We start from the raw sequence: 27,087 nt of genomic DNA on the forward strand, positions 1-27,087 counted from the left end.
ATGAAGTTACAGTAATACTGATATGAGAAAGCCAGGACATACCAAGAGTTTTGACACAGGAATAAGCTGCCATCTGTAGCCTCGTCTGCATCATGCTCGTAGCTCCTGCACTAAGGTGCAGGCTTTGCGGTTTACTTTGCATTTGTTGTGGAGTGAATAGGGGTAAAAGCATGTGTCTGGACAGTCATCGCAGAGCCACTGAGACACGATGGCTTACGTGTCAAAGACCTAATGTAAGAAGGCATTTCGCTTGGCAGCATTAGTTGAAAGAATTTATTCTTGTTAGTCTTGCCCATGTGTGGCGTTTGTACAGCGTGTGGCTTTGGATATAATTAATGTACTCTTTAATTTGTTCCTGTAGCATAAGGTGATGATCTTAATGTGAGTTTTTAGATTCTGTATCTTCTATTTTAAAAGGGTTGGAAACACAGCATTTAAGTTTGTCATAGCAAGTTCTAGTTCAGCTGTCAAGGGTGGTTATTTCACATATAAATGCTTTTGCTACTCTCATGATCTTCGTGTGTGTTGTTATACTGACCTCCTATTTCTATTTTTAACATGCTTTTTTTGCTCCTCCTCTCCAGGTGAAGCAGGAGCTGTAGAAGGAAGACCTTGTGGCTCGCAATCATGCCATTCCCCTTCGGCAAGTCCCACAAGTCTCCTGCAGACATTGTGAAGAACCTGAAGGATAGTATGGCAGTTCTAGAAAAGCAAGATATCTCTGACAAAAAGGCAGAGAAGGTACAGTTGGGACTTGCCAATTACTGAAGAGTAATTGGTGGGGTGGGGGGCAGGGTGAGAAATTATTTACAGCTGTTGAAACTGAATCAATTAGGAATTATTTTGGGGCTTTACACTCTGGTAAAGGGTAAGTTATTATGTACCTTTGAACAGGTGTGTTTCATGTTGGTTGGCTTTGCATTTTTATGCCACTGGCAGCTGATAGGATCCTTCAAATAATTTGGTTTGGAACTGTAGGACATTGCACTCTTTAACAAGCAGCTCACAGCCATACAGTGTTCAGGTGCCTGTGTCCACCGTAGTGGCTTTACTGCTGGGCATAGTTCTGTCTGTGCTTGTCCATGCCAACATTCACAGACCAGAGTGTCTCTGTTACTGAAACCGAGGAGCTCTGTGTCTCCCTGGATGTTATTAGGGGATATGCTTTTACAATTCCTTGCCTTTTCTTCAGCCCACAGGAAGCTGTGCTGTAAAGTAGCTGTGCTGTGAAGTTCCTGTGCTAGTGCAGTTTCTTTTAGGTAGGATGGTTTGCTGCTTCAGGATCTGTACCTGTTGACAGTCATTTGCTTCTCGACTGGTAGTCTTGATAGCTTTACTGGAAATTACCTTCAAGTTCAACCTGTGTGCAGCTGCATCCCACCCTGTGACTTGTATGGTAGGGGTGTTTACTATTTAGATGAAGTTTTTCTTGAAAATCTCAGCACAAGGGCATAGATTCCAATACTTCCAAAAAAAACCAACGCAAAACTAAATAGAAAAAACCCAGCAAACAAAACATCAGCCTCTCCAATCTACCAGCTTTTGAAGCAAGCTGTGATACCCCACTTGGATCCTCTCCCAGGTTTATTTAACTGTTTTGTGCCATTCTTGGCATTCTTAGAGAGTCCCATATAGGAGTTAGTCACAGTCTTTTTATGTTCACCAGTATTTTTAAGCAGAATGTGGCCAGCTTCTGTACATCCGGTTTCACCTAGATTTGGCAATGCTGTTTCAAGTGCAGGAAAATCCGGGTCTTAACTGAATTGCCATCTTTATCCCAATATTTTTTTTTAAACCGGCATCTTCTACCCCAGTGCCAGCATGTGGTATGTTCCAGATCTCTTGCAGTGTACTGTAGTATTTTTCCCTAATACTGTTTCTCCCTGGAGAAAAAAGTCTTATGGCCTGTTCTGCAGGCCTGTGTGGAGACTGAGAGGATTTTCATTTGCTGCTGCTTCTTTCTCTAATGAAGACAGACATCTGTCAGGGGGGAGGAGGGGTAGGTGCATTCTGAAGAGTCTGTGATGAGACATGGCACTGCTTCCTTCATCTCAGCCTCATTATTAATTCCTGGAGATGTGGCTTGATGTTAAAATCCGTGCTCTATTGTATCATCTTTTTCTTTTTGCTTAGACCTCTAATGGGGAACAGACCAGCTTCATTCCATTGTGCATAGCTGTGCACTGTATCACATGCCTGTGTTCTTGATGCTGTAGCTGAAGATTATTATGTACCATTTGCTTCTTGCTGGCCTTTAATCCCATACCTCCATCTTCTTTAAAGGCTTTGTTTATGTGAGGCTGCTGCTTTGGTATGAACTAATATGCTAAACCTGTAAGTTGTTTCTCCTGTGTCTTATAGAAAGCAACACATTCTGCTTGAAGGAGGAAAGAAGGCAACCCATGTTCACTAGGTTAGACTAGTTAGGAGGGTTAAATACTGACATTTACAAGGCTGAGCTGCATATGGTAGTGCTGGCCTCTGTCATCCTCATTATTCACAAAGGAGATGCCGTTGTTGAATCTGAAAATTCACAACAGCAGTGTCCACATCTTCATACAGAGGTTCTTCAGAAAGTAGTTGTTTCATTGGCAAGCCAAGGTGTCCGTGAAGGTGACTCTGGTTGTGGCAGTTTATCTCATATTCTCAAATTGTTTGCTGGTCTGATAAAGTTCTTCAATATCTTATGGACCTGTCATCACATCTTTGAGAGTATGGCCCTGATTAAACACGCTGAATTCTGGCCTTCTTCCTATCCAGTGTATAGAAATTACTGGAATAACTTTGGAGTTAAAAGACAGCAAGAGTCTGAGCAGTAGCCATTATTAAAAAAGAAGAAAAATTTCTGCATTCCCATATCTCGATAATAAGGCATCTTTTTATCTTTCACTACCCCTTTTATTATGATGATCCTTTCTACAGTGTAACTTTCCAGTCTCCTTTGGAGAAGAATTCTGTGCTGATGAGAGGGTGAGTTCTCTGGCTATTAGTGGAACAGAAATAGAAAAACTCACTGCACATAAAGCACATAAATTATTGCCCTTTAGGAAAAGGAGAAGAATGCCAGAGTTTTTTATAATTCCATTTTATTAGTGATTAGACTTGTACAGAATTCTCCCTCTCTCTCCCCGCTCCCCACTCGCCCTTAGCAACATGGTACGTAGTGTTGATTACTGTTTGTGGTAAAGACACCTTTTTGGGTGCAGGGAATACTTAAGTTTTCCTATGCTGCTTTGTTTCATAAAATTAAGTACACATAGTTGCATACTTTTGCTACTCTTGAGCATAAGGAATTTGAAACGTGTATGTAGGCTAGGCTAAAAAATATTTCAGCATGTGTTGAAGTGAACTGAATGTTTCAAAACTTAATTGTTGTTTCAAATATTTTTCCTACAAAATGAAATTAATTGTAAATGCTCTTTTGTGTTGTACCTTGTGGCTGGCTGAGGTGCCAAAGGTTTTCCACTGCGGTACCACAGTGGGTTTGGGTTTAATATGTAGTTCATTTTAATTCCTACTGTGCATTAGCAGCACAATGCTGTTATGAAAATACTTTGCTGCTGTGTAGAGGATGCGCTTTGATAGTTTCCTAATACACTTGGAAATACGTATTTGTAAGAAAATTAGACAAATAATTTCCCCATGAAATTAAAAGTGTAATTAATTATGTTTAAACAAATAACCTCAGTCTTTTTCAGTGCTGAGGCTGAAATGTAAAACTTTTGATGTTTTGTGAGAGGAAGAAAAAGCAAAGGAGGTAAGAAAGATTTTTAGAGCTTGGACAGTGTGTATTCCTGTGCATTCTTCATAATCAAAATTAAAGAGGCTCTTCAAAGCCAAAGACGTAAAACAGCAGTGGTGACCATGACACACCTTTTTCAGTTAAGAAACATTGTACCCTGTAATACTGGAAAATTTGTTTTATAAATAAAAATCTGAAATTTGAAAAAGTGAATTCTAGTATATATTAAACTACCTTTTCTTGAGCTCTGTGAATACTGGAGAAAAACTAACCAGGTAATGCTCCAGGTCATTTTGAAATGTTCTTTAAGTTGGTGGTACCTGCTTAGGAACTGAGATCTGACGTGGCTGTAAAAGCTGGACTGTGCCTCGCTGCTGACAGTCTGCCTCGTGTACCGCAGCTCTGGTTGCTTGTTGGCTGCAGTTTTGTACTTAGGGTAGAGGCGATAGCTTGCTGTCTGTTAGCATTTTGGAAGGGAAACTTGAAATGTCAAGTGCTTTGTAACTGAAAACACATTCATCACATATGCTGTTAGTTTTCTGTTACTTGTGTTTTTTCAGAAGGGGGGGCTTAAAGGGAAGGGGAAGGAAAATTTCATATAAAGGACCTACCCTTGATCTAGCCTATTACTTAGTCTTTTATTCGCATCTCTTCCGCCTCTTTGGCTGACATCAGCATTTATTTTTATACTACCAGTTCACTTGATTTGTGGCACACGTTTACTGTTGTGAAGGTAAATATTTACTCATGTAATAAACTTGTTCTTCTCTACCCTCTAACCTTGGGTTAACCTGCTCATAACAGTTCCAGTTTTGGCTTTTGGATAATTGTTTTAGACATGTTGTTAACCCATGTCAGTTGACTATTGCGGGCATTGTCAGTGTCTCTTCTTTAAGTTACCAGCTTTATACAGTGGACAGTATAATATATGTATGGGACAATGTGATATGCTATTTTGATTCAGCTGTCCAAATGTAATATTATGTTGTGTTGCCATAGATCAGATTTCAATCAGGAGTTCGTCATTTACAAAGAAGTAAAATTATAAATTTGTTATGCATATGCATAGTTAATTTATTAATTTCTCTAAGTAAAGGCAAGTGTTGCTTCATAAAATTCAAATACTCCAGCTGTACAAGTGTAAATGAAGTTTTTGGTATTGGCACTGCTTAGCATTTAAGGAAATAGTAAGTTTTGGAAAAAAATCAGTGAAATACCGTAGAGACTGGAATAAATCATAATGATTCATAGCTCTAAAGACATGCAGCTATTCTGGTGTGACAATCATATGTGTGACTTCAAGGTGTCTAGTTTGATTTTTTAAAAATATCTTCCTGTCTTTGATAAGCATAGAGAAGTAAGTACTTCCTTTATTTTCCTTATTTTACATTTTACTTCTGTAATTTGACTTGTCCTCTAAATGGTATTGATTGTCTGGCACCATGGAATTTCAAATGTGACTTGTCACAGAATTTTTCGCTGAAATGCTGATTGCTCCATGGTTGCTCCTTCTCAGTGTTGGGAATATATATATTTTTATATATATATACACACACACAATTTTACTATATAAAATATATAATGTATTTATTTATAGACTATAATATGTAGAGTATATATAATATATAGCGCATATATAAAATATATCTGCTTATGTATTGTATTACTGTATACATGGTGTCTGATAGTGAATTCGGCTTTTGATCGTGGGTTTTTGAATGAACTCCATTGTGCATGTTAACTTTTCTCTAGAAATTTTTTATTTTCTTGTTAAAAGCAAGCAGTGCATTAGGCAATTATTTAGATCTCAGTACCTTAGGAAATCTTGCAAGTAATGCTAGCTAAGATTCTCTTGTTTGTCTTGATTTCTTTTTTTACTAGTTTTTTGCTGGGTCTTAACATTGATACTTAATGTAGCATTATATTTTTCACTGTAGCTATCTAAATTCCATGCTGCATTTGAAATAGCTCTGCACATCACTTATTTGGAATATGAGAGTATGGAATATAGAAGAGTAGATTCTAGAACAAGTTTGTAAGCATTTATTGCTAGTCCTTTTGATGTTGAGTTTTAGAGTACAAGAGAAGGGAATATAGAAGTATCATTTTTTATGGAATTGTAGTGCATCAAAAGACCTTGCTTATTGATACACTACTATCAGAAAACCTTGTATTTCTGTATTTGTGTTGCGTATCCAGAAATGATAGTTTGTCCTAAGTTGAAGTGATGCAAGCAAGTATCTTTTAATGATGAAGGTGGTCAGACATTGGTAGGGGTTGCCTGGAGGGGTTGTGGAGTGTGCATCCTTGGAGCTGTTCAGAGCATGGCTGGCCATGAGCCTGATCAGCCTGATAGGACTCTGAGGTTGGCTCTGAGCGGGTGGTGTGATTATTAAAGTATCGAGAGGGTTGTTCTCTTTTCTGGGGTTTTCATATGAAAAATTCCTCACTGGCATTCTTTTTAATTGCAGGCGTGCCCTCTGTATTGCCACCATCTTACTTAAAATAGGTAGCTACTTGAACCTCTGCCTTTCTTCCTCTTTCATCTTGCTTTCTAAATTAGTGTGCAGGGACAAACTGTAATAGAATTTTTATTACTGTTTCCTCTTTTCTTGGTAGCCATGCATCAAAGGCATCTCTTCATATCTGCATTTGACAGATGTTCCTGTTCTTTTCCTAGTAAAGAGATATTTCGTCTGAATTTTAAAGAAATAGAACAGTTGTGTGGCATAATACCACTACAGTATGGTGAGCTGGCTTTCTCATTTTACATCCTCAGGAGCTGTCATGAATCTAAGCAGTCTTACCGAGCACCTGCTTCTTGCTGTCTTACTAACAGTGCACAGAAAATCCTTTGGAATTTCAATTGAGGAGGAGACAACTGGGACTAGGGATTGCAATTAGCAAGAAGAGGGAGGCAGCAGGGAGTGGAAAGTTGTGGAGGAGCTAAAAATGATACGGAGCCTCCTTAAAGGTCATGGAATCCTTACGTGCATACCTAGCAAAGCTGGAATGGCTTTGGCTTGAATAGTGCATGGGTCATGCTGATCTTAAGCCTCTCTAGATGTAACGCGCACATGTGAAATCTTTGTAGATACCCCTTATGAGACAGGCAATATCCAGAAAGCGATCATTTTTTCACTTCATTAATTCTTCATGTGCTATCAATCATAAATACTTCACACTGAAGTGTATGCATACCTTGTTGGTAGGTTCATCTAATTACTAAAAACTAGTGCACTTACAAGCCATTCATACTTTTTAGGCATGTGAAGAATTAATACAATATAATTAAACCAGCTATTTATGATGATAATTTTCAGCATTTTGCCCCCAAGCTATGTAAACATATCTATTAAAAGGAGTAGTGTGGGGGGTTTTTTTTCTCTCCAAGATAACTGTGTTTTAAGATTCAGAAGTGGATGTTTAGGAGTGTTCTTGCTGATTTTTTGTTTTGTTTTGTTTTGGGGGTTTTTGTTTGTTTTTGGTTTTACTCATGAGATAACTCTGTTTCCACTGCTGAATGCTGCTCCAGCCTGTCACAGCAACTTAAGAATTCTACACTAGCTTCCCTAAGTAAGAGGTCAGACCTGTCTGTCTTCTATAAGATGGGCTTCAAATAAGAAGCATCTTAGACTTTTAATTGTCTCCTGTATCGCTGTGTTCTTTCAAGTGCACTTCTTTAGGGGTCTGTTTGCCAGTTTGTTCTTGTATACTGAGATCACTTGAAAATTAAAGGAAGTTTTGTCAGTTGGAAAAGAAAAATTTCATCCCCACTGACTGGAACATTATTTGACAAAACCTGATGAATGCAAAATCTGTATGAGGGATACATTTGGTCTCTCTGAGCAGTTCACTAGAGCCAGGCATGTGTCTCCATGTCATTTTCCAGTCTGGTCCTGTGTACCACAGTTTTACAGAATGAACACTTTGTTGGGTTCTCCCATTGCTATTCTTTAGGGAGTTTTTGAATAAGGAGTTTAAAGGCAGTAAAAAGGAAGAGGTTTTTACTTCTGCTAACTTGTCAAATAAATTGTGTGTCTTGCCTCTGCCTCTTTTTTTTTTTTTTTTAATACCTTTAACTGTCTTATTTGCAGAAAAGGATTATCTGGGTTTTTTTAACAGGTTGTCATTTCCTGATGATTTTTTTTTTCCTCTAAATGGAAGTTTGCAGATGTTAAGAATAATGAGTACAGTTACAAAGACAAACATCATTGTGCTCTAACTATATTCTTTTCCTATTTTCTTTAGGCCACTGAGGAGGTCTCCAAAAACCTTGTTGCCATGAAAGAAATCTTGTATGGCACAAATGAAAAAGAACCCCAGACAGAAGCTGTGGCACAGCTTGCTCAAGAGCTGTACAACAGTGGTCTTCTTAGTACTCTAGTAGCCGACTTGCAGCTAATTGATTTTGAGGTAAGAAGTTTGACATTTCTTATATTGTATATATTAACATAAACACATCTGAATTCCTACCACTTTAATTGGCTAAGACGTCTCTCAGTGTCTTTTCTTCACTGGAAGGGTGGTCGGGCATTGGAACACCATCCCTGGAAGTATTTAAAAGATGAGTAATGTGGTGCTCAGGGACATCGTTTAGTGGTGGATTTGGCAGTCCTGGGTTAATGGTTGGACTTGATCTTAAAGGTCTTTTCTAACCTAAGTGATTCTGTGATGTTTTATTTTCTGTCCGTGCTCCAAACTACCTAGAAAATTAAGCAAATAAAGAATACGAAATCTGTGAATTTAGGCACATAAACCACACAACACTGAAGTAGATAAACCTCTAATACTGATAATATATTTCTGTTAAAATGATGGAATAATTCTTAATTGTTGTGTGCACAGTAGGGTAATCTCTTAGTAGTAATACCATTAAATAAACACAAACTATAATACTACAAGGCATATCTGTATTCTGATCTCATTAAATTACGTGGAGAAGAGAACTGTCATAACTTTTATGAAGGGTTTTAAATAGTTAAATAGTTAGAGCTGTTAGTTTTATTAACAGTCGTGTGTTTCTCTCTCTTTTTATAAACAAGTGATACAACTTTTTTCTGTTTTCCTCATCTTTGTTCTGTTTATTAAAAAAACAGCAAACCCAAATATTTATTGAGTATGTCAAATAGCAATACTTATTTCTATTCAAACATATCTCTATAAAAACCTCTATCTGGTATTTGCCACCACATCATGTGGAAAAATCTAGCTTCCCAGTGCCATAGTGAAAAATCACCCGATTTATTTATAAGAAATTGCGGTACGATTGGATGTTCCTGTTTTCCCTGAGGCTCTGCAGGAGGCGTGTGGTTGTCTAGGGAAGGACCCACACCCCATGTATCTCACTCTACAGCCTTGACCATAAAGACCATCCCACTTAAGGTTGCTTAAAAATGGGATTGTTTCATAAACAAGTTGTTCACGATGCAAACACAACAGTTTAAAGTCCTGTTGTATTATGACATTCCAAAAACAATGGCTTTTCCCCTGTTCTTTCTTCTCTTCCCCTCCACCCCACCCATAACTCACTCTGATTTGTCTTTAATTATAATATGGTGGGGTTTTTCCCTACCCGCACAACTGTTTATACCAAACATAAAACATTCAAGTTGTTAAATAAGCAAGGAGACCTGGGAAAGTTGAGCAGGAATGCTGAGATGTGATGGCCTTTAATTGCTGAAGAAAGGAAATAATGAAATGTCATCTGAATTCTGCTGACCTCTAGATTCTTATCAGCTTGGTGTTTACTCAGCCCACTTATTAGCAAAGGAAACCGTCATTATCTCCTGGTAATGAAGAATGATAACAATTTTTACAGGCTTGCTCTCAGTAAGGAGAACTATTCATTTTACAATAGGGGCACTTGGAAAGACTGCAAGTAGTTTCCTGCTTGTGGACTTTCTGCTGCTTTGTTACACCAGGATATGACGGTTCCCCCTTGAGAGAGATCCAGTCATTCATGCCACTTTCTAGGCTGGACCATGTCTGCTTTTTAAGGATGGGATCTGGCAGACTGTCCAGCTGTTGTTGTTCCCTAGAATCAATGTCAACACACCTGTGCTCCCATAATGCTTCCAAGCTGTTACAGCATCAATCAGATGCTAGCTTTGATATCCCACATCTCTGTGGTTGGGGCTTTACTGCATTTGAAATGATTTTTCCGTTACCAATGGAGATTCGAACTTGATTTCCTGTTGGTTCTTAAACTTGAAGAGTAGGTCTAGCGTTTACTCCTTCTGGAGCCCTTCCCCCCCCCCCCGCCCCCCCAGCTTGAGGTTGTTCAATAATGAACTAAAGGTCTTTTTTTTTTTTAATTTTTTTTTTTTTTGCTTTGTCAAGAACTTCACTGTCATTCCTGAGGAAGGTTTCCTTGTAGAACAGGAATAGATAGCTGATTAATAGACAGGGACTGTTCACTCTGACTCTTAAAACTGTCTGAGATGTATTTGAATCTGAACAACATGGTAAAAAACGCCAGAAAAGTAACAAAGTAAAAATCAGAAAAGTAACAAATTTAATGTTTTAATTAAGAAACTGTCTGACTGTCCAGACCTTGCTGTATGCAAAGGCCTGTTTAAAAGTATGTCCTTGTCTGGAAGTTTGCTTTCCAAGTAAAGCAGTCCACACAACCATCTACTTGTCAGTCCTACCAACCGGTCAGTTATTTCCCTGCTGATCTGTGCTAGTGTGTTTGTAGAAGAGATGGCATCCCTTGTGGAATTGTGGGGGTTTTGTTCTTGTTTTTTTCAAACGAAGAAAAAAAACCCACCCAAAAACAAAACCTCCTTTTGCATAAGGGAGCCTGAATCCTTCTTGGAAGACAATACTAGCACAGTCTCCCTCTCACCTCTCAGAGTCGTGACTGTTGGCACAGGGTTCAGTGTCTGTTTGCCCTTGTTGGGCCATGAGATCACATAGTAATACATCCTTCTAACAGTAACTAGCTTTGGTATTACTGTGTACCACTATCAGTTCAATTATGTGCATAATAAGGAAATGCTGTTCTTGCTGGCGAATCCAAAGCAAATTGTGAGATCCAGTGCAAAATTGGCAATGTTAGTGAATGAGAGTTGATGACTATATTATGTGGAGTTTGAGTAAGGCAATTTCTGGAAACACTGCTCTACTCATTTCGGAACAAAGAGTTCTGGTGTTGCTTTGGGCTGGCTTTCAATGGAATTGTAATTGAGAAAACAAGCGTTTACAAACAAACTCTTATATCCTGAAAACAACACTCTAATAAAACTGTCCATGGTAATTCAAAATCACGCTGTTTGTAAAACTACAGTCCTACGTTTTTAAAAACATTTGCTTTTTTTCTTACACAGTCTTCTTGATGTTGATTAGAAAACCAAAATAATTTTAAATAATTGCTGCTGTTCTTAACATTCTTGCTAACTAAATATGCGCTGCATTTTACTCAAATATAAAAACATTTGTACATTACTGAAATGTGAAAACAAATGTAAAAAATGTAAAATAGACTCAAAACATTGAAATGCTGATGTTACTCAGGGCATCTATAGTACAGGTGGAGATTGTCAAGAAACACCTGTGTGGTTTTTGTGTATAACATTCAGGGAACCTTCAGGTGGAGTTGCTGAACAAGCCTTTATTTGCAAGTCCAGCTTAGTACACGTTTGCCTAGGCTTTTTCTGGATTAGATCTGATAACACATAGTCCTGAAGTTGTCTCTATGGCAATCCAAAATTAAAAGTTAATTGCCGAAATCTGGCTTTTAAATGGTGCGTGTGAATGACAGTTGAAAAGTGCTTATACTTATAATCGGCTTTTTGTTAGATGTCTGTACCCATTTGTCACTTTTAACTATGGTGTGATGGAAGAAATACATAAGAGATGTATGTATGTTCAACAGAGAACATTCCCAGCTCCTTTAGTACTGGCTGGTGCTGCCCTTGTCCGTTAGTTTGTGTATGATCTGTGCTGGTTTCCCACGTCCTGGTCTTCCTTACACTTCTTTTGTGCGTTGGAAAGTGTGAGACTTGTATTTTAGGTCAGTGGATGATTTGTCTTTGTAGTTTTTATTTATTTATTTTCCATAAGTTACAGTTTTAAGTTGGATGTTAACACTGCAGTCAGAAGTGCTCTGCACGCTCTTAATTATGTATAATTAAGTGTTCCTAGGCAAGGGGAGAGGGTAATGGAATATTGAAGAAGCACGCTTCCAGGCAAGAACAGAGTTAAAAAATGGTATGTGATTAGCAAAACGAAGTATAAAACACACTCAGGAGATGGATGCTACATAGAAATACCTGATGAATCTTCAACTGGCCTTTCTTAATGTAAATTACATCTGGCTGCAACATGATGTAATGTTTTGAGCATTTTGGCATATCTGAAGTGGGTATAAAGAAACAGAATGTTTGATCTACTTAAGTTCATGGTGCAGGGGCTGACTGAACTGCAGAACTCATGTTGTATGAATGTATGAGATTATCATAATGTTTAATTTTTAACTTGCCTAGTGGACTTAAGTATTTTGTTTAACTGCTGATGTTTTTGACAGGGCAAAAAAGACGTTGCGCAAATTTTCAACAACATTCTCAGAAGGCAAATTGGTACAAGAACTCCCACAGTTGAATACATCTGCACTCAACAGAATATATTGTTCATGCTGTTAAAAGGGTAGGTACACTGTGAAAACATAAATATGCTTTTACGTAAAGTAAGAAATTTTTAAATTCACGGAGAAACAGTGAGTTCTGAGGTGCCTTTATTTTCTCCTTTTGCTTAGTTTTGTGTTTGTTTTTTTTTTTGTCATGGGGTCTGTAATTCCCCTAAGTAAAGGAAAATTTGAGTAATAAAAGATGAAAAATACGCTACTGCTTGAAGTATAATTGAAAATTGAGAACTGTTAGTGACCTAAAATATTCTTGCTGGGGTAATGCAGACTTTTTCCATTCAGTATACTATTTTATCCTATTTAAATTATTTCCTTATGAATTTATTCATCAAGACTTGAAGGCTGGTGGTTTCTTTTCCCCCTGTAACCACTGTCATTTCCAGTTTGCTGTGCTACCCCAGGCTTAGTTTGGTCTTAAACTTTTTATTCATAGTGATTTATATTGCTGTAGTGACAGAAATGCACTCAAACTTCTTCAAACAAAGAATGATTTGGGGCGTATGGTGTATGCCAGGTGGCTGTGGCTTCCTCTATTCTTTTATTATCTGGTGTGTTGGATATTGGAGAATCATCTATGCTGCATACGTGTTGCACATGTAGAGGTGTGGATCTCAAACGTGAAAGCAATAAGATGTTGTTAACATTTTCATGTTACGATCATTTTTTTTTAGAATAATTGTGAATGTGCTCTGTGTATTTAAAAAGAATTGCTCGTGTTTCTAATAACATTAATGAAGAAAGGTCTGAAAAATGCAATTCCATTGTGTTATTTTGGGATAGAAAAGTTGATCACACACTAATAAACTTTTGTAAAAATGCAACTGTTTCAAGTATTGGTTTTACAATTTTTGTTAAAGCTGCTGGGTAACCTTGCTGCAGCTGAAGAGTACTTATTCCACCTACTGGGATAGTTAGAGGCTGTATGAAAAGGCCATGCTGCTCATTGATGTTCTTGCCTTTGTTAGGTTGGTAGCATTGAGATGTGAGGGTGATCAAGTATATTTTAAACAGGAAGCTTTATTGTGTTTTTCCTTTCCCTTCTTCCTAGTTCATAGTAGTCATTAGAGAGGCTGACTAAACTGCCACATACATGGCATATTAGGCTGTTTTACTGTGACATCTCTGCCTTTACCTAATCTTGGCCGTTTGTGTAAGGCACTGGAAGATGGATTGTAGAAGAAACTTTCTCTGTGGAGAAAGCAGGAATTTTACATCTTTTTGTTTCGTGCTGATTCCAAAGGTTTAGCACCAGAGGCAGTGTGGAATATTTGCTTCAATTCATATAAGTGTAAGATCTACACTTGTCTGCCAGAAGTGCTCTGTTGGTTTGGGTTTTTCCCCCTGATTACAGCCCTGATTTTTTGGGGGGGCGGGGAAACGAGATTTAAATGTTAGAGGTACAAAAAGATTATTAATTGTGGTATAACACAAAAGAAAATACTGGTTCAGTGCTACTTCAAAATAATTTACAAAAGAAGGCAAAGACATTTGAAGCGCAGAGAGATGAAACTACTTTCTCAGCATGCTGTCGTTGGTAGGTGACTGAATGAGGGCTGCTACACATTTGTCCTAATTTTTAGTCTGTGTTGTCGCTCTTCAGAAAGCATTATTCTGACAGGGATTGTTGAAACACATATTCATAAGTCGGGGTGCTTGAAATGGGCATTTAGTTGGCTTAGTGACTTAATGTTACGTTTGGTATCCAACTGAGTCAAATTTATGTAAATTTAAACTATGGAATGAGCTGCAAAAAGTTCAGTAGATTTCAAATCACCACGACAAGTTAAATGGGAAAGTATTGCAGGATTTAACGTGAAAATTAATTCATTAGAAAATGTTTTTATAGGGTTATATAGTTGATGCTTAGTATGCACAACGATACTTTGCTCCTGAATTATTCTGGTGAATTTAAATTAGCTGCCAATGGTGTACAAAGAAGGATTCTTTAGGTGGGAGGCAGGAAAGTATGTAAGAACCTTTGACTGCTCCAAAACCAGGTAGATTTTCTGTAGACTGGGATAGCTTGTATTGCACCATGCTGAGATGAGTTCTTGGTTTGAAAAGGCAGTTCCATCTTCACCCAGGGTCCACAAGGAGCTAGTAGCAGTTGCAAAGGTTTATTTCCATCAAATATGTCTAAAGACACTGTTGTGAGATTTTGACAGCTGCTGGTGGTGTACACTAAAAATGGCTGAGAGAACCCTGTAGTATTTGAGCAAGAAAGCCTGCCAAGGAAGTGTAGCAACAATTTCTAAATGAAGCCATCGGGGATGGCTTCATCGCTTCCATCGAATCGGTGATGGACATATTCCAGAGGTCTCTTCTAAGAAGGTGCAGATGCTTCAGGAGAGGCAGTAAAGATTCAGGCGCAGAGGTGGTGTTCAATATTGTCCTTACAATCGGAGGACGTTGTTGTCAGAATTTCAAGCTTGAAGCCCATGGTGTGTAGAGTAGTTGCTCATTCTGACAAACGGTTTAATGAAAGAAGAGACGTAAATTTATGTCCGGTATTATTAACTCTTCATGCTCATATAATGGATAGCTTTATGTGAATTGCTGTCGTGTGTAAGCAAACAGCTTTCAAGACAGAAATCACTCCTTGCTTTTCCAGATGTCTGCAATCCCCCCGATATGAAAAAAGAGAACTGATTTTGAGTATGAAGAATATATTTTTTATTTAGTCTTGTTTCTTGGTTTGTGAAGGTCATTTGTATTGGCTATAATTTGGCGTTTAACTGGCAATGATTTCAGTAATATTTTGTAGAAATATTTAGAAGGGCAGTTTAATGCAGAAGTAAGTACCTGTAATTTTCTGAATTTCTGTTTACTTGGTAGCACTGAGAACTGTAATTGGCAATGTGGTGTTGCAATGTTAGCTTGTGAAAATATTATACAGAATCTTTGATTTGTCTTTTTTTTTTTTTTTCTTCCCCAATAGGTACGAATCTCCAGAAATTGCTCTAAATTGTGGAATAATGCTTAGAGAATGCATCAGGCATGAACCACTTGCTAAAATAATCTTGTGGTCAGAACAATTCTATGATTTCTTCAGATACGTGGAAATGTCAACATTTGACATTGCTTCGGATGCATTTGCCACATTCAAGGTAATTTACACACGGTACTTGAGTTGTTATTTCTGTAGTTCTTGGCTGTGTGAACCCAGATGATATGCGTTATGTTCTTGGACAAAACAAGCCTGGGGCAGGCAATAGGACTGATGCAGATGGGTAGGCTTGACACTTTTCTTCCTTATTTCTCAGAAAGCAAGACATACCTTTAAATATATGTAGTATGTTGCCAAACTTAGTTCAGAAAGCAAGATTTAGACTGTCATGAATTAGCTGAGTAAGTGTGCACTTTTATTCTAGGGGCTTTTATATCTGCCTCCAGCTCCTCAAGTGAGCAAACGTTTTTGTTCTGTTATGAATCTGAGTATATTTGATGCTGACGCTTTGCCTGGGAAAATTCTTTGTTGTCCTAAAACAACCAGTTATCGGACTATAAGCATAATATTTACCAGTACTAAATAGTGAGTCTTAACCTTGGTTGTGTATAGTTTTGTGCAGAGCATAGCCTTGATCCATAAATGGCATTTATTAGTGATAATTCCACAGGCTATTTGCCTGTAGGATTTAACATAACACATCACAGACCTTTCTAAAGTGGCGCCAAGATCCTTAGCGCAGTGTTCAGGTAACTGCATTCATGTCCTGAATACCTGTGTTTAATAAAATAGCAAAATTTTCTATTGGATGTCTTATGTGTACTGTTTAATGAGGATGTATATGTACTGCTTAAATATTTTAGTGATAATACTGGTTTTGTGCTTTTTTACAGGATTTGCTTACAAGACACAAGTTGCTAAGTGCAGAATTTTTGGAACAACATTATGATAGGGTGAGCAGATACATTTTAATATTGAGAATTTTCTAGTGCTGTGTATGTTACTGGAAGAAAGCAGTATTTTCATTCCTTGTTTAGTTTTGTTTTTGGACATTTACACACAATATTAAACCAATTAAACTTACAGTCATTTCTGCCAAGCAGTAAAATTAAGGTCAAGACCTTATTTTTGAATGCGGAAATCTGTAAAAACAAGAGAAGGCAGCAGAAATCTGTTCTGTGAAAACTGGATGTGATATTTCCACTAGAGGGAACCCTTTCCTTGTCTGTCTTCTGTCTGTATTAACCTGTAACATCCAAAGGATACAGGATAGCCCTCCTCCACCTGCTGAGGAATCCTGAAATTAATGAACAGTGTTCAGTTCCAGGAGCTGTTATAGTTTGAGAAATAATGAGGTAACGACTTCCACCACGCTGCAATCTAAACATAAAGGCTTCTAAAAGAGTAATTTTTTTTTTTAAGCGTATACAGTGTTTTAATAGTAGTGACTTCCAGGAACCTACATAGATTTCAGGTTTTGTTTACGTTTTTGTTACGGATTTGCATCTCCTCCAAACTATTATTATAACAAACTGGAAGAAGAGTGTGTATGACACTTGGAATAACCCTTCTCTTTATTCTGTGTTTAGTTCTTCAGTGAATATGAGAAGTTACTTCATTCAGAAAATTATGTGACAAAGAGACAGTCACTTAAGGTAAGGCAATTTTACTTTCTTCTTAAATGCAAAGTTAGATAATTCCTTTCATTTCAAGGTGGGTTGACTTTAATTGAAATGGCTTCAGTAACTGCCTTGGATGGTGTGTTTGTTTTAATTTTTCGTATGTTTTAAATCTTGGGATCAGCTACTCTTCTTTAATGTCCAGCACATACCAAGTCATTTCCCTCCCTATGCAGAAGTGGCTGTATGCAAGTATGTTTATTTTTGTTGGTTTTTCCTTCAACAAATCAGGACACAAATAATTTAATATAGATTCACCTGATATGTGACTAGAGCAGTGCTAACCTTACAATCAAGTAGGTAAGAAATAATGAGCATAAATATAATACGTAACATAAATATAAAACTTGTAGCAAGGGCGGTACTTGTGGGGAACACCCTTTTACTCCCTTCTGGACAAAGAAGGTAGCAAAAGAAGTGTTAAGTATTTCTCATTGGAAGTACTAACTTTTTTTTGTAACGCATTCTTATTAGTGGTGTATAGCTTCTGTAGAAATGAAAAAAACCCCAAAGAAATCATGGGGAAAAAAGAATGAAAGACTTCCCTTTCAATTCCAGTTTATAACAAGGAGTGAACAAAAGGTGATTTTTTTCACTTTTTGAGAAATAGGAGAAACTGAATCATTGAAATAAGAGGACAGTGCACCCTGCACTTAGAAACTCAGGACATTTGAGTTCTATTGTTACTGTATTTACACACCAGTGTGTTTGAAAGCACTTATGAAAAAGTTATTTCTTATGTCCAGTGTCAGTCATTTTTTAATTCGGTCTTGTTCTCCACTTTCAGCTTCTTGGTGAATTGTTATTGGACAGACACAACTTCACAATTATGACGAAGTACATCAGTAAACCTGAAAATCTCAAACTAATGATGAATCTTCTACGAGACAAGAGTCGTAACATTCAGTTTGAGGCCTTTCATGTGTTTAAGGTGTGTTTAAAAAAAACCCACAATAAAACAAACAACAAAAGAACCCCAACAGAAGTTGTTTAATTGAGTAAACTACTTAGCTGGGCCTAAATGGAACTTATCTTAATGTCTGCGAAGTGGTTAAATGAAGAGAGAGCAAATGTTTGTCTCGATTATGAACCATCTTTACAAGTAGCTATCTTTGTATCTTTTGAAAACTATTTTAGAAACCACTTAGGGACTTTCGTATGATTGTCAGTGTGATCTCTCAGACAATTTTGGAAATAAGAAAAGTGAAGTGCAGTAAGATAAGGAGGAACGCATGATTTCATGTGAAATCATGAAGCATCCTGGTCTTCAGAAGTGTTTTCATCATGCTGCGTGATCTATGAAGGACAGCAGTATTTTAGTCGTCACCTAAATTTCAAAGCCTAAATTATAATTTGCAAATTATAAGAGATATCTTATGACTTTGCAGCATACAAGCAAATAGCTAAGAGCTTGGAGGTACAGCTTGAGGTATGAAAGTTTTCAGTGAACTTTTATGAAACTGCATTTGCTACAGAATTAAACTGTGCATTTGCTACAGAATTTAACTGTGAGGTGTCTTTAGCGGTTTCTGCAGAGAGTATTGTGGTTGGTCACCTCCCACAAATTTAATTTACTTTGGTACTGGTGTTCAGCTTCTATTCTAATAGAAATAAGGAGTAATTTTATTTTAAAACTTGCATTTACTCCATTATTTTTTCTGTAGAGATGCTAGGATATGGATTAATTAAAACATCATTTTAAGTTATTGTTATCACTGTTTTGTTGGCTAGGTTTGTTTTCTAACTTAGCCTTCTGTTTCCTACTCTTATGCTAAATGCCTTTTATTTTCTTGCAGGTGTTTGTAGCCAACCCTAACAAGACACAGCCTATATTAGACATCCTTCTAAAGAACCAGACCAAACTTATTGAGTTCCTCAGCAAGTTTCAGAATGACAGGACCGAGGATGAACAATTTAATGATGAGAAGACCTATTTAGTTAAACAGATCAGGGATTTGAAGAGACCAGCACAGCAAGAAGCTTAATCTCCAATAAACCCTTAAAATATTAAACCCAAATTCAGCATTTGCTGTTAGATATTCAGCATCAGGCACTCTTATCGATTCATGAGGAACATTACTGCTAATCTGCTGTTCAGTGAACGGTTTTTGTTTTTCTCTTTTCTTTTTTAGTCCAAGTTGAAAAACATAGCTGCTGCTTTCTTGCACAATGTGGACTTTCTTGATATTTGTGTCATTTCAGAATTCAAAGACACTGCTTGTATTAGGAGTCCTGAAAAAGAAAGATTCTAGGTTCATGAAAGCAAACATATAGATACTAGTTTGGTTTAGGAGAGAAGGTATTAATGTAGTTAAGTAACAGGTTGCATGCTTGCAAATCTGAATAAATCTGTATGTTTGCACTTACCTTGTTTGAGATATGAGCACAATGTGACCTGTGCATACCTGGCACCATACTATAAGATTATATGCCTTGATTAAAAAAAAAAAAATGTGCAGTGCTTTATTTGTAATCAAAGGGGAAATGTATCTAAGATGTGAGCTTATTGGGATAAACAGTTGTCTTGCAAATAAACTGATATTGAAACTTAGCAACTTTTAAAAGAATGAAATCTCAAGGTTCATAAGGAAAATGTATATATGCCTTTCACTGCTTTATAGATTTTTTTTTTTTGACATGATTTGAATTTCCTGAGAATTGACTTGTAAACTTGGAAATATGTTCTAAGGGTTTTTGTTAATTTTACTTTAAAGGTATTTCAGACAGTAGACCTAGCAGTGACATTTTGCATTTCATTTCAACAATGCTTGCTGGTTTCTTTTGTATATAACTCCTAGGCTGCTCATTTCTTTAAAATATGATTTAATTTGTACAGCAGAGGAATGTTATTGTATTAGTCTGTAACTATTACCTAATATTGAGTTTTGCAAAATGAATGCTCATATGTAATTGAATACTTCAGATCACATGGAAATGCTGATTTAACAATCTTAAGTACTGCAGCATTAAAAGGAAAAAATACCAAACAAAATCTTTGTATTCACTTATCTAATGGGGTGCCATCAGTTAGGGTAGGCTGAAATAGAGAACTGGAACCCTTTATACTATGTTCTTACTGAATAATATTGGCCTTATTCAATTAAACTAGCATTGTGCTCACCAGCTCTGCAAATGGCAAAGATTATGCTAAATTAATATTGATTCCTCTTACTTCTGGGGAGCCTGCAGTGCATCATTTCTTTCTTACAGTAAATAACTCAGTACGGTAGTTGTGTAAGTGAATGATTTAATTCCCTTCGACGTCACGAAAAAAATTCATACTGTCCTAGGGTAACAAAATTATTTAATTTTGTTGATTTTGTTCTTTAATGCTGCAAACTATCAGTATTTATAAAAACAAACCCAACTGATTTTGCACCATGTTTTTGTTACTGTGACCATACAAAAGGAATCTACTAAATATAGCTAAATGATGTTACTAAAATTGTATCTATCCATCGTATAGTAACGCTAAGATCACAATGAAGCAAACTTAATGGGTTGGAGTCTGGAAGTTGAAATTCTGCATGGCTGACTCTGATTGCGAACGCTATAGAAAATGTTTGTTGCTTCCTGTCCTCTTCCCAGTTAAAATACTTCGCAATCCAAGCTAATTTGAAGTCCTTCTCAAAAAAAAGTCAGATACCTCCAGAAAATTGAGTGTTTTCACTCAGTTGTTTAAAGTTGCTCTGAACGTTATAATTGGTCTTTCAGAGGTTCTTAATGTGTCTTTTGCAAACCGATTCATTTTGCCTACAGGAAAGAAAATAGCTTACTCTTACCGAAGATCACAGGCAAGCAGAATTGGCCGTGAGATGGTATTATAGTTCAGTACTAACAGTCTATTATATTTTGGTTTATCATAGCTGAGTGGAGGAAAACATTATTTGCCAAGTTACTCACCATAACATTTAAGGCTTCCTCTTTAGAAAAATGTAGACGTGCTGAAGATTTATATATGTAAAGAAGTGAAAACATTTGGACTGGGATAGAGGTTACTCTATATTAGGCATTGGAAACAATGGCTACGGTGACTTTTTTAGTATGTGGAAACATTTGAATGTTGGCTTTTGAAAAGAAGTTGTATTTAAATTAAAGCTCATTTGACGTGCTCTTCGTATTAAAAAACTTGTTCTGGAAGTGGTTTCTTATCTGCTTGAAGGCTTAAGGGTATTACTAAAGGTTATTTAAATGTGAGCTTTTTTTTTTTTTTTTTTTTTTTTTTAAATAAGAGATGTATACAATTGTAATTCTACTTCCGTGGTATCATTTCATTTCTCCTGAGGAAAACGCATTTCTTATCCAAAAGATCTGGCTGGCCCCGTAATTTAAATTGAAATAAAATTTTGAAGAAAAATGTGTGTTCTTTACTGTGTTACTGAAGAGGATGAGTTTCCTGTGGATGTGTATCTGCTCTCCCTTATTGCCTTAGAGGCATTCAGCTTTCTCCCTTTTAAAAGTGAAGTAATTTTAAATCATGAAAAACTCTAGCTTGCAAAACACATTTTAGGAATTAAGACAGAGAGCTGTATTAGAGATGTAATCAGTTTTAATTAATTGTTGGTATCCTCTCTTTTATAGCGTTATTAGCTGATTCCCTTCCTTTTTTGTGTGACCAAGGGCAAAAGGAGGAGGTGCCGTTTCCTGCATCATGTCTAGAGACGGGACCCCATAGGATAAGTGAAAGTGAATCCTTGATAATTTTTGGCTCTTCCCTTCTCTTTAAATTTCAGGAGCCAAAAGTGTGTGCAATTGCTAACTCTTTCCTTAGGAAATCTTATGGTCTGTTTGCCTTTGAAGCTGGCTGCCTCTGTCCAGTTTTCACAGGTAACACCCCGAGTGATGCAAGGTGCAGTCAGAAATGTGTGTTACATTTAAGAAAAAAATTTATGTTTTTAATGCAGATTCTTAGCATTGTTTTGTTTAGCAAAATTACTGAAAAATCTGATTTCCTGCTAGGAATGTACTTACCTTGCAGAAAAAAAAAATTGTTCTTTTATAGTTCCCGCTGGAGGCTACACCTGTTTGAGGTGTTAAACTGTTAGTATTTTTCTCCTCCGACAGTAAGATCACAGGTTACAAGGGGAAGGAGTAGTTTATACTTGTAGTACAACAAATTGCAGATTTTAGTTACAAGAAGGTTACTGGGGTACTTGACTGGGTGTTCGGATGAAATGGCCCTGGTGGGAGGAGGCATGAGAAATGCAAGGAGCTGTTGCACTGACTTAAAATGTGTTTATCTACAGAGCTGATCAGCAGGACCTGCTGTAGGAGCTGCCATCTCTAGGAACCGGAGTAAAAGTTGCCCTTGGAGCCTGTGGGAACAGGTCGTGGACAAAGTTACTTTCAGTAAGTTTGTTTTTGTTCGTATCCTGCCAAGTCATTCCTAGCAGGCAACTTCACCAGTTTTTCTGCTGCTGCTACCCTTTCCCCCTCCCCGCCTTTATTCTAGACCTTTGCTGACCACTTTGTTAAATAATTTTGCTGTCCATATTGCTTTCCCTTATGTGGCTGTTCTCTTGAGTTGATGCCATCTTGTATGGTGCAGTACCTTTATTTCCTGTCATCATTTTGTTTATTTTCATGATACGTCTGTACCCCTTTCTCCAAAGGCCGTTTCACGTGATGTTTCTTTTAGCTTTTCAGCATATTATCATTCAAGTGGATGGTTAGTATCATAATGAGGAAAAAATAACCCTGCTCTTCTGTATGTTATCTCTTTCAACTTAATCTGAGCACATTGAGCTTGTGAAGGATTGTTTCCAGTGTATGTAATCTGTATTTACAAGTGTACCTGGGTAGGTCTAAGTTAAATATCACGTGACTGGAGGCAAGTCAAAATATCAAAAACCAAAAAGTACGGGAATAAGTTAAAAGGGAGGAGAGGGACACTTCAGTATGTTGCATTTTTTGAAGGAAATTTATGAGAAAAAAGACCTGTTCTGCTTCCTATTTCAAGAGATCTGTTGACTCTCCCTTCTGTATTTCAAAAACCACCAACCACAAGATCCTGAGTTACACAGCCAAATTATAGTTAGATTAAGTGTGTTGTATTCACAACAAAATACAAAGGCAAGCTCTTACTTAGTGGGCTTACACTGGAGATACTGGTTTATGCAACAAAAGGAAGGATGTTTTGTTTACTTGCTCAGAAATGCCATGTTCAGAACTGGCATTCCGTCACTTTTCATGGATGGACCCTTTATGCTAAAGGTTTCCATACCATAAATCACAGGAGTTTTCCAGCTGTGGTATGGGGCTGAGTGTAACTCCGGTACATGGGATCATGTGTCTGGAGGTGATGATGGAGGTTCCTGATAATGGTAACGCTAAAGGAGTGATCCGCAGGGCATGTTTGGAGTGAAGGAAGATAAACAATATGCTGTAATACAAAGATACAGTTTAGATATGTTTTAGTGGGGGTGGGTCTGTTTGGAAAAAAGTGATAAATATATATATGCTGCTTTTTATTGAAACAGCTATGTATGTAATATTTAAGATAAATTCTTACAAAGGGAGTTAACCACTCTCCTTGCCTAAAATTAAATCAACAGTAGGTGTTTTTCCATTTCTTCCCCAGCAAATCACTTATACTGAGCTGTCATGGAGGATCCTGTTACAGTTCTTCGTTTTGTGGCAGCCTTTGGAATGTCTCACATCCCACCATGAAGAAAGAGTGATAAAAATGTGAGTGTCACTTAACAAGGTTCTATTAAAACATACCAAACTGAGTTTAATATTGTTTAGTGTTATTTAGAGACTTGCAGGAGAGGATTAGGTTTGCATTTAATTTGAGCAAAAAACCAGAATAGAAGCTGTTTGGGAAAGTTTAAGAATGTTGTGTATTCCAACAATAAATAAGCCTTCATAACTATAATTTGAAGCATCTAAATAAGGCATGCAGTATGTGTAGTATAGTGTTTAAACAACTGAGGTGTGAGCAGGCCAAGTTTTCTCAGCTCTTTAATAGCCTCTACAGATTGTGTGGAATTAAAGGCAAATGTGTCACTAAGAGAAAATCAGACTGTATTGCAGACTTGTAGGCATCCAGACAGCTTGAGAAATAGAGTCTGGAGAGACTAAAAGGTGCAAAGGTTCACCTGGCTGTAAAAATTAGCTTGCAGCAGCTGAATTTCCTCATCTTTTTCTGTCTCTGGAATTAGAGTGCAGGGTTACGCCAGCTAATATCCAATTACATGAAAACAGCGTTTAAGAATTTACAGTAATACTACATTTTTTATGTATAATAAATGTATTTGCCCTAGAAATTGTTTAATGAAGTAGGAGAACGATTTCGCAAACAAAAGCAGCGCGTTGGCAGAGCTAGGTTCTTGTAACGTTTCTTCAGGCTGTTAGAACCATAGGGAAATCCTTTAGGCTTAACTTTGTGATGGTCCACACGCTTCGTGTTCGAAGAGCCCTTATGAAATACAGACATGCAGGTTAGGGTTGAATCTTGGCTGTAACTCACATTAGAGCAATATTGTAGAAAGAAAAAGATTCTGTATTGTAGAAAAAACAGATAAAGCAAACATAGCAGGAACAGTTACAGACTTACAGAGCAGCATAGGATGAGCTCATTGGAAGTTGTGAATAGCTTTTAAATATCTGTTAGTTAATTTAAAAGTTTAAATGGTTGGCCATACTTGGCTGTAGGCCACCAGAAAGTAATATAAGTAATATGGTACATGCTATATGACAGAATTGGAATGTTGGCTTCAGTTTTTCTAATATAGGAAACAGATATTTTACAAAGAACAAAGTGCAAAAGAGCTATGATGGGCAGTGGCTGAAAGTATACTTGTTTCTTGGTGTTAGTTGGGAAGCTGGAGCCCAGCTCTCCAATTTCTAATGCCAGTCTTCCCTTCTCTTGGGTATTCACCTCGTTTGGGTGAAACCTGCAAAGGTGGAAGGGGAGAGGCATGGTGACAAAAAAGAAGTTATTAAAATATCAGGGGAAAGCACGTGTTCTCATTCCTTACTGCTACTTTGCAATTTTAAAATGTTTCCCCTTTATATCTTTGATATGAATATAAACTGAAGGGTAGTATGGGGTAATTTGAACTTCTGTACAGAAACTTGTAAAAGAGCATTGAGTTGTGAGTTCATTTCTTTTAGCTGAATGTTTTTTCTGAGCTATGTTTTGGTTTTGTTTTTTTTTTCTTTTGGCCTTGACTGTTGTAAATTAAATTTCCCTTGACTGTACCTTGTGCTTTTGGTAACTGGTAACACGTGACAGCTGTGCACAGGTAGTGTTAATGTTTGTAGTGTTCTCTAGTATAAGGTTCATAAGGGGAAAAGCTAGTAGGCTAAATTCATAAGTGCAGTAAGTTATTGACCATTTTAGACATCCCAGTTCCAAAAAGAAAGTCCTCCTTATCTTACTAATAAAGATGTGCAAAACCTAGGAATTGCTAATAATTGTATTGATGTTTATGTTGGCTGATGGCTCTTCAGGATGAGCAGTAAACCACAATTCAGTTTTGAAGAACACCTGCCAGGCAGGTAACACTCAAGGTGAAATATTCTTGTGTGGCTTGTGGTTTCAGCTCGCTGTCACCAGCTGTACCGGCTCTGCTGCCAGCTTTGGGCAGGAGGGAGTTGGCACTGCTGCCGGTACAGCTGCCCCTGGCTGCCGAGTCAGCTCTCTGTGAGTCTTCTGGCTGACCTGGCAGTTGCCTCATCCCCCAGACCTCTTTCCCATTAGATAAAATACTCCAGGAAAATGAATATGGAGAAGATAGGGCAATGAAGCAAAGGGTCAGAAAAGCTCCAGTTTTGGAGCCTTGTCGGTGTTCTTGTAACACAGCGCTGCAGTGTGAAGAGCAGTGTTGTGTTACCTGTCTTGGACTCGGATAATTGTGTTTAATCAGCCATGTGAGCTGAGCTGTTTCTGTTCTGGGTTTGTAAATCTTCCTTATCTCTTCAGAAGCAAGGAGTGGGAGCACCAGAACTCCCAAGTTCACAAAGGCTATTTTCTGCAGCTCTGCTTTGTTAGTTAATCCCTCTCTTACAGAGTTTGATTTTTCACTTAAAAGATCCCAATCCTCTTGGCAAATCACTTTGTTCCACTCTTGCACTTCCCTTCTGATATCTGCTATTTGTCTTCTGAGTCCTTTTTCCAAGGGGCTCTTACGGATATTTTGGGAAATGTTCTGTAATTGCTGAATCTCGTGTAAGTAGTGCAGTTATTTATGTCTAATGATTTTTTTCTGCAGTTGTAAAGAGTTTATCACCCAGTATGATTGCTGCAGGCAACATGTGGTTTCCTATAGGCCGCTCTTTGTATATCATTAGGAAACAGCAAACACGCAAAGTGAGAGTAGATTTAGTACAGCACATATGGGGCTCACAGCACTGTGTCAAGCACAGGAGAATTTGATGTGATGTGGAGATGGATGGGAGCAGCACTAGCATGTTTGACCACCATGATCTTTACTAATGGTTGAGGTGCCTCAGGTTTGGCATAGGGGTTGGTTGACCAGATAATGTTAGGAAGCCAGGTGCTACCAACACCCACACACAGCTGTGTGGGGCACGCAATACCTGGAGTTGATAACAGATTTATAAAGCACCCAGAATTTTACCTCTGCTTTCAAAATGCTGACCTGTTTGTATAAACCCGTATATTTGGGTTCCTAGCATCAGCAATGGGCTCTGTCAGTAAAGTGAGCTTTTGCAATCTTTCCTGTCACTTCTGTGCTGTAGGTAGGTGACTGGGACAGTCTCCTTCTGATCTCAAGCTAGCTGGCAAGGTGTTGGTACAGGTGAACCTTGCTCTCCAAAAAGTCAAACTGTATTTGCATCATCCTGTGACCAGACAGCAGTCTGCATTTAATCTTCTCAACTCAGCAAAGGAGATCAGATTTTTGATTTCCTCTTGTCTCAGTCCATCAGTCCTAAAAAGACTTTCTCTGCTGCAGCAGGTTTGATTTGCTGTGCCGCTGCCAGAAGTGACAGGTACGCATGCCCATAGTGCCCAGGTTCAGACTGACCCTTGCAATTTGCAGTCAGCATCAGTATTTTGACCAGATGCTGGTTCCCTCCACTGCTGTCTGTCTTACTCAGGATA

General features: G+C 37.6%; 1 protein-coding gene across 1 annotated transcript in view; it reads left to right on the top strand.

Annotated features, from left to right (window-relative positions):
• Positions 1 to 21,212, top strand: part of CAB39 (calcium binding protein 39) — a 42,247-nt gene extending 21,035 nt beyond the window's left edge. Inside the window, exons 2-9 of the mRNA XM_056358701.1 lie at positions 585 to 741; positions 7,994 to 8,158; positions 12,273 to 12,391; positions 15,328 to 15,496; positions 16,230 to 16,289; positions 16,926 to 16,991; positions 17,803 to 17,946; positions 18,812 to 21,212. Coding sequence (XP_056214676.1) covers positions 628 to 741; positions 7,994 to 8,158; positions 12,273 to 12,391; positions 15,328 to 15,496; positions 16,230 to 16,289; positions 16,926 to 16,991; positions 17,803 to 17,946; positions 18,812 to 19,000 — 1,026 coding nt within the window. The 5' untranslated portion in view covers positions 585 to 627 and the 3' untranslated portion in view covers positions 19,001 to 21,212. The remainder of the gene's footprint in view (positions 1 to 584; positions 742 to 7,993; positions 8,159 to 12,272; positions 12,392 to 15,327; positions 15,497 to 16,229; positions 16,290 to 16,925; positions 16,992 to 17,802; positions 17,947 to 18,811) is intronic.
• Positions 21,213 to 27,087: the final 5,875 nt, after the last annotated feature.

This window comes from Falco biarmicus, chromosome 13, assembly GCF_023638135.1.
Source record: "Falco biarmicus isolate bFalBia1 chromosome 13, bFalBia1.pri, whole genome shotgun sequence".
NCBI classification, from domain to species: domain Eukaryota; kingdom Metazoa; phylum Chordata; class Aves; order Falconiformes; family Falconidae; genus Falco; species Falco biarmicus.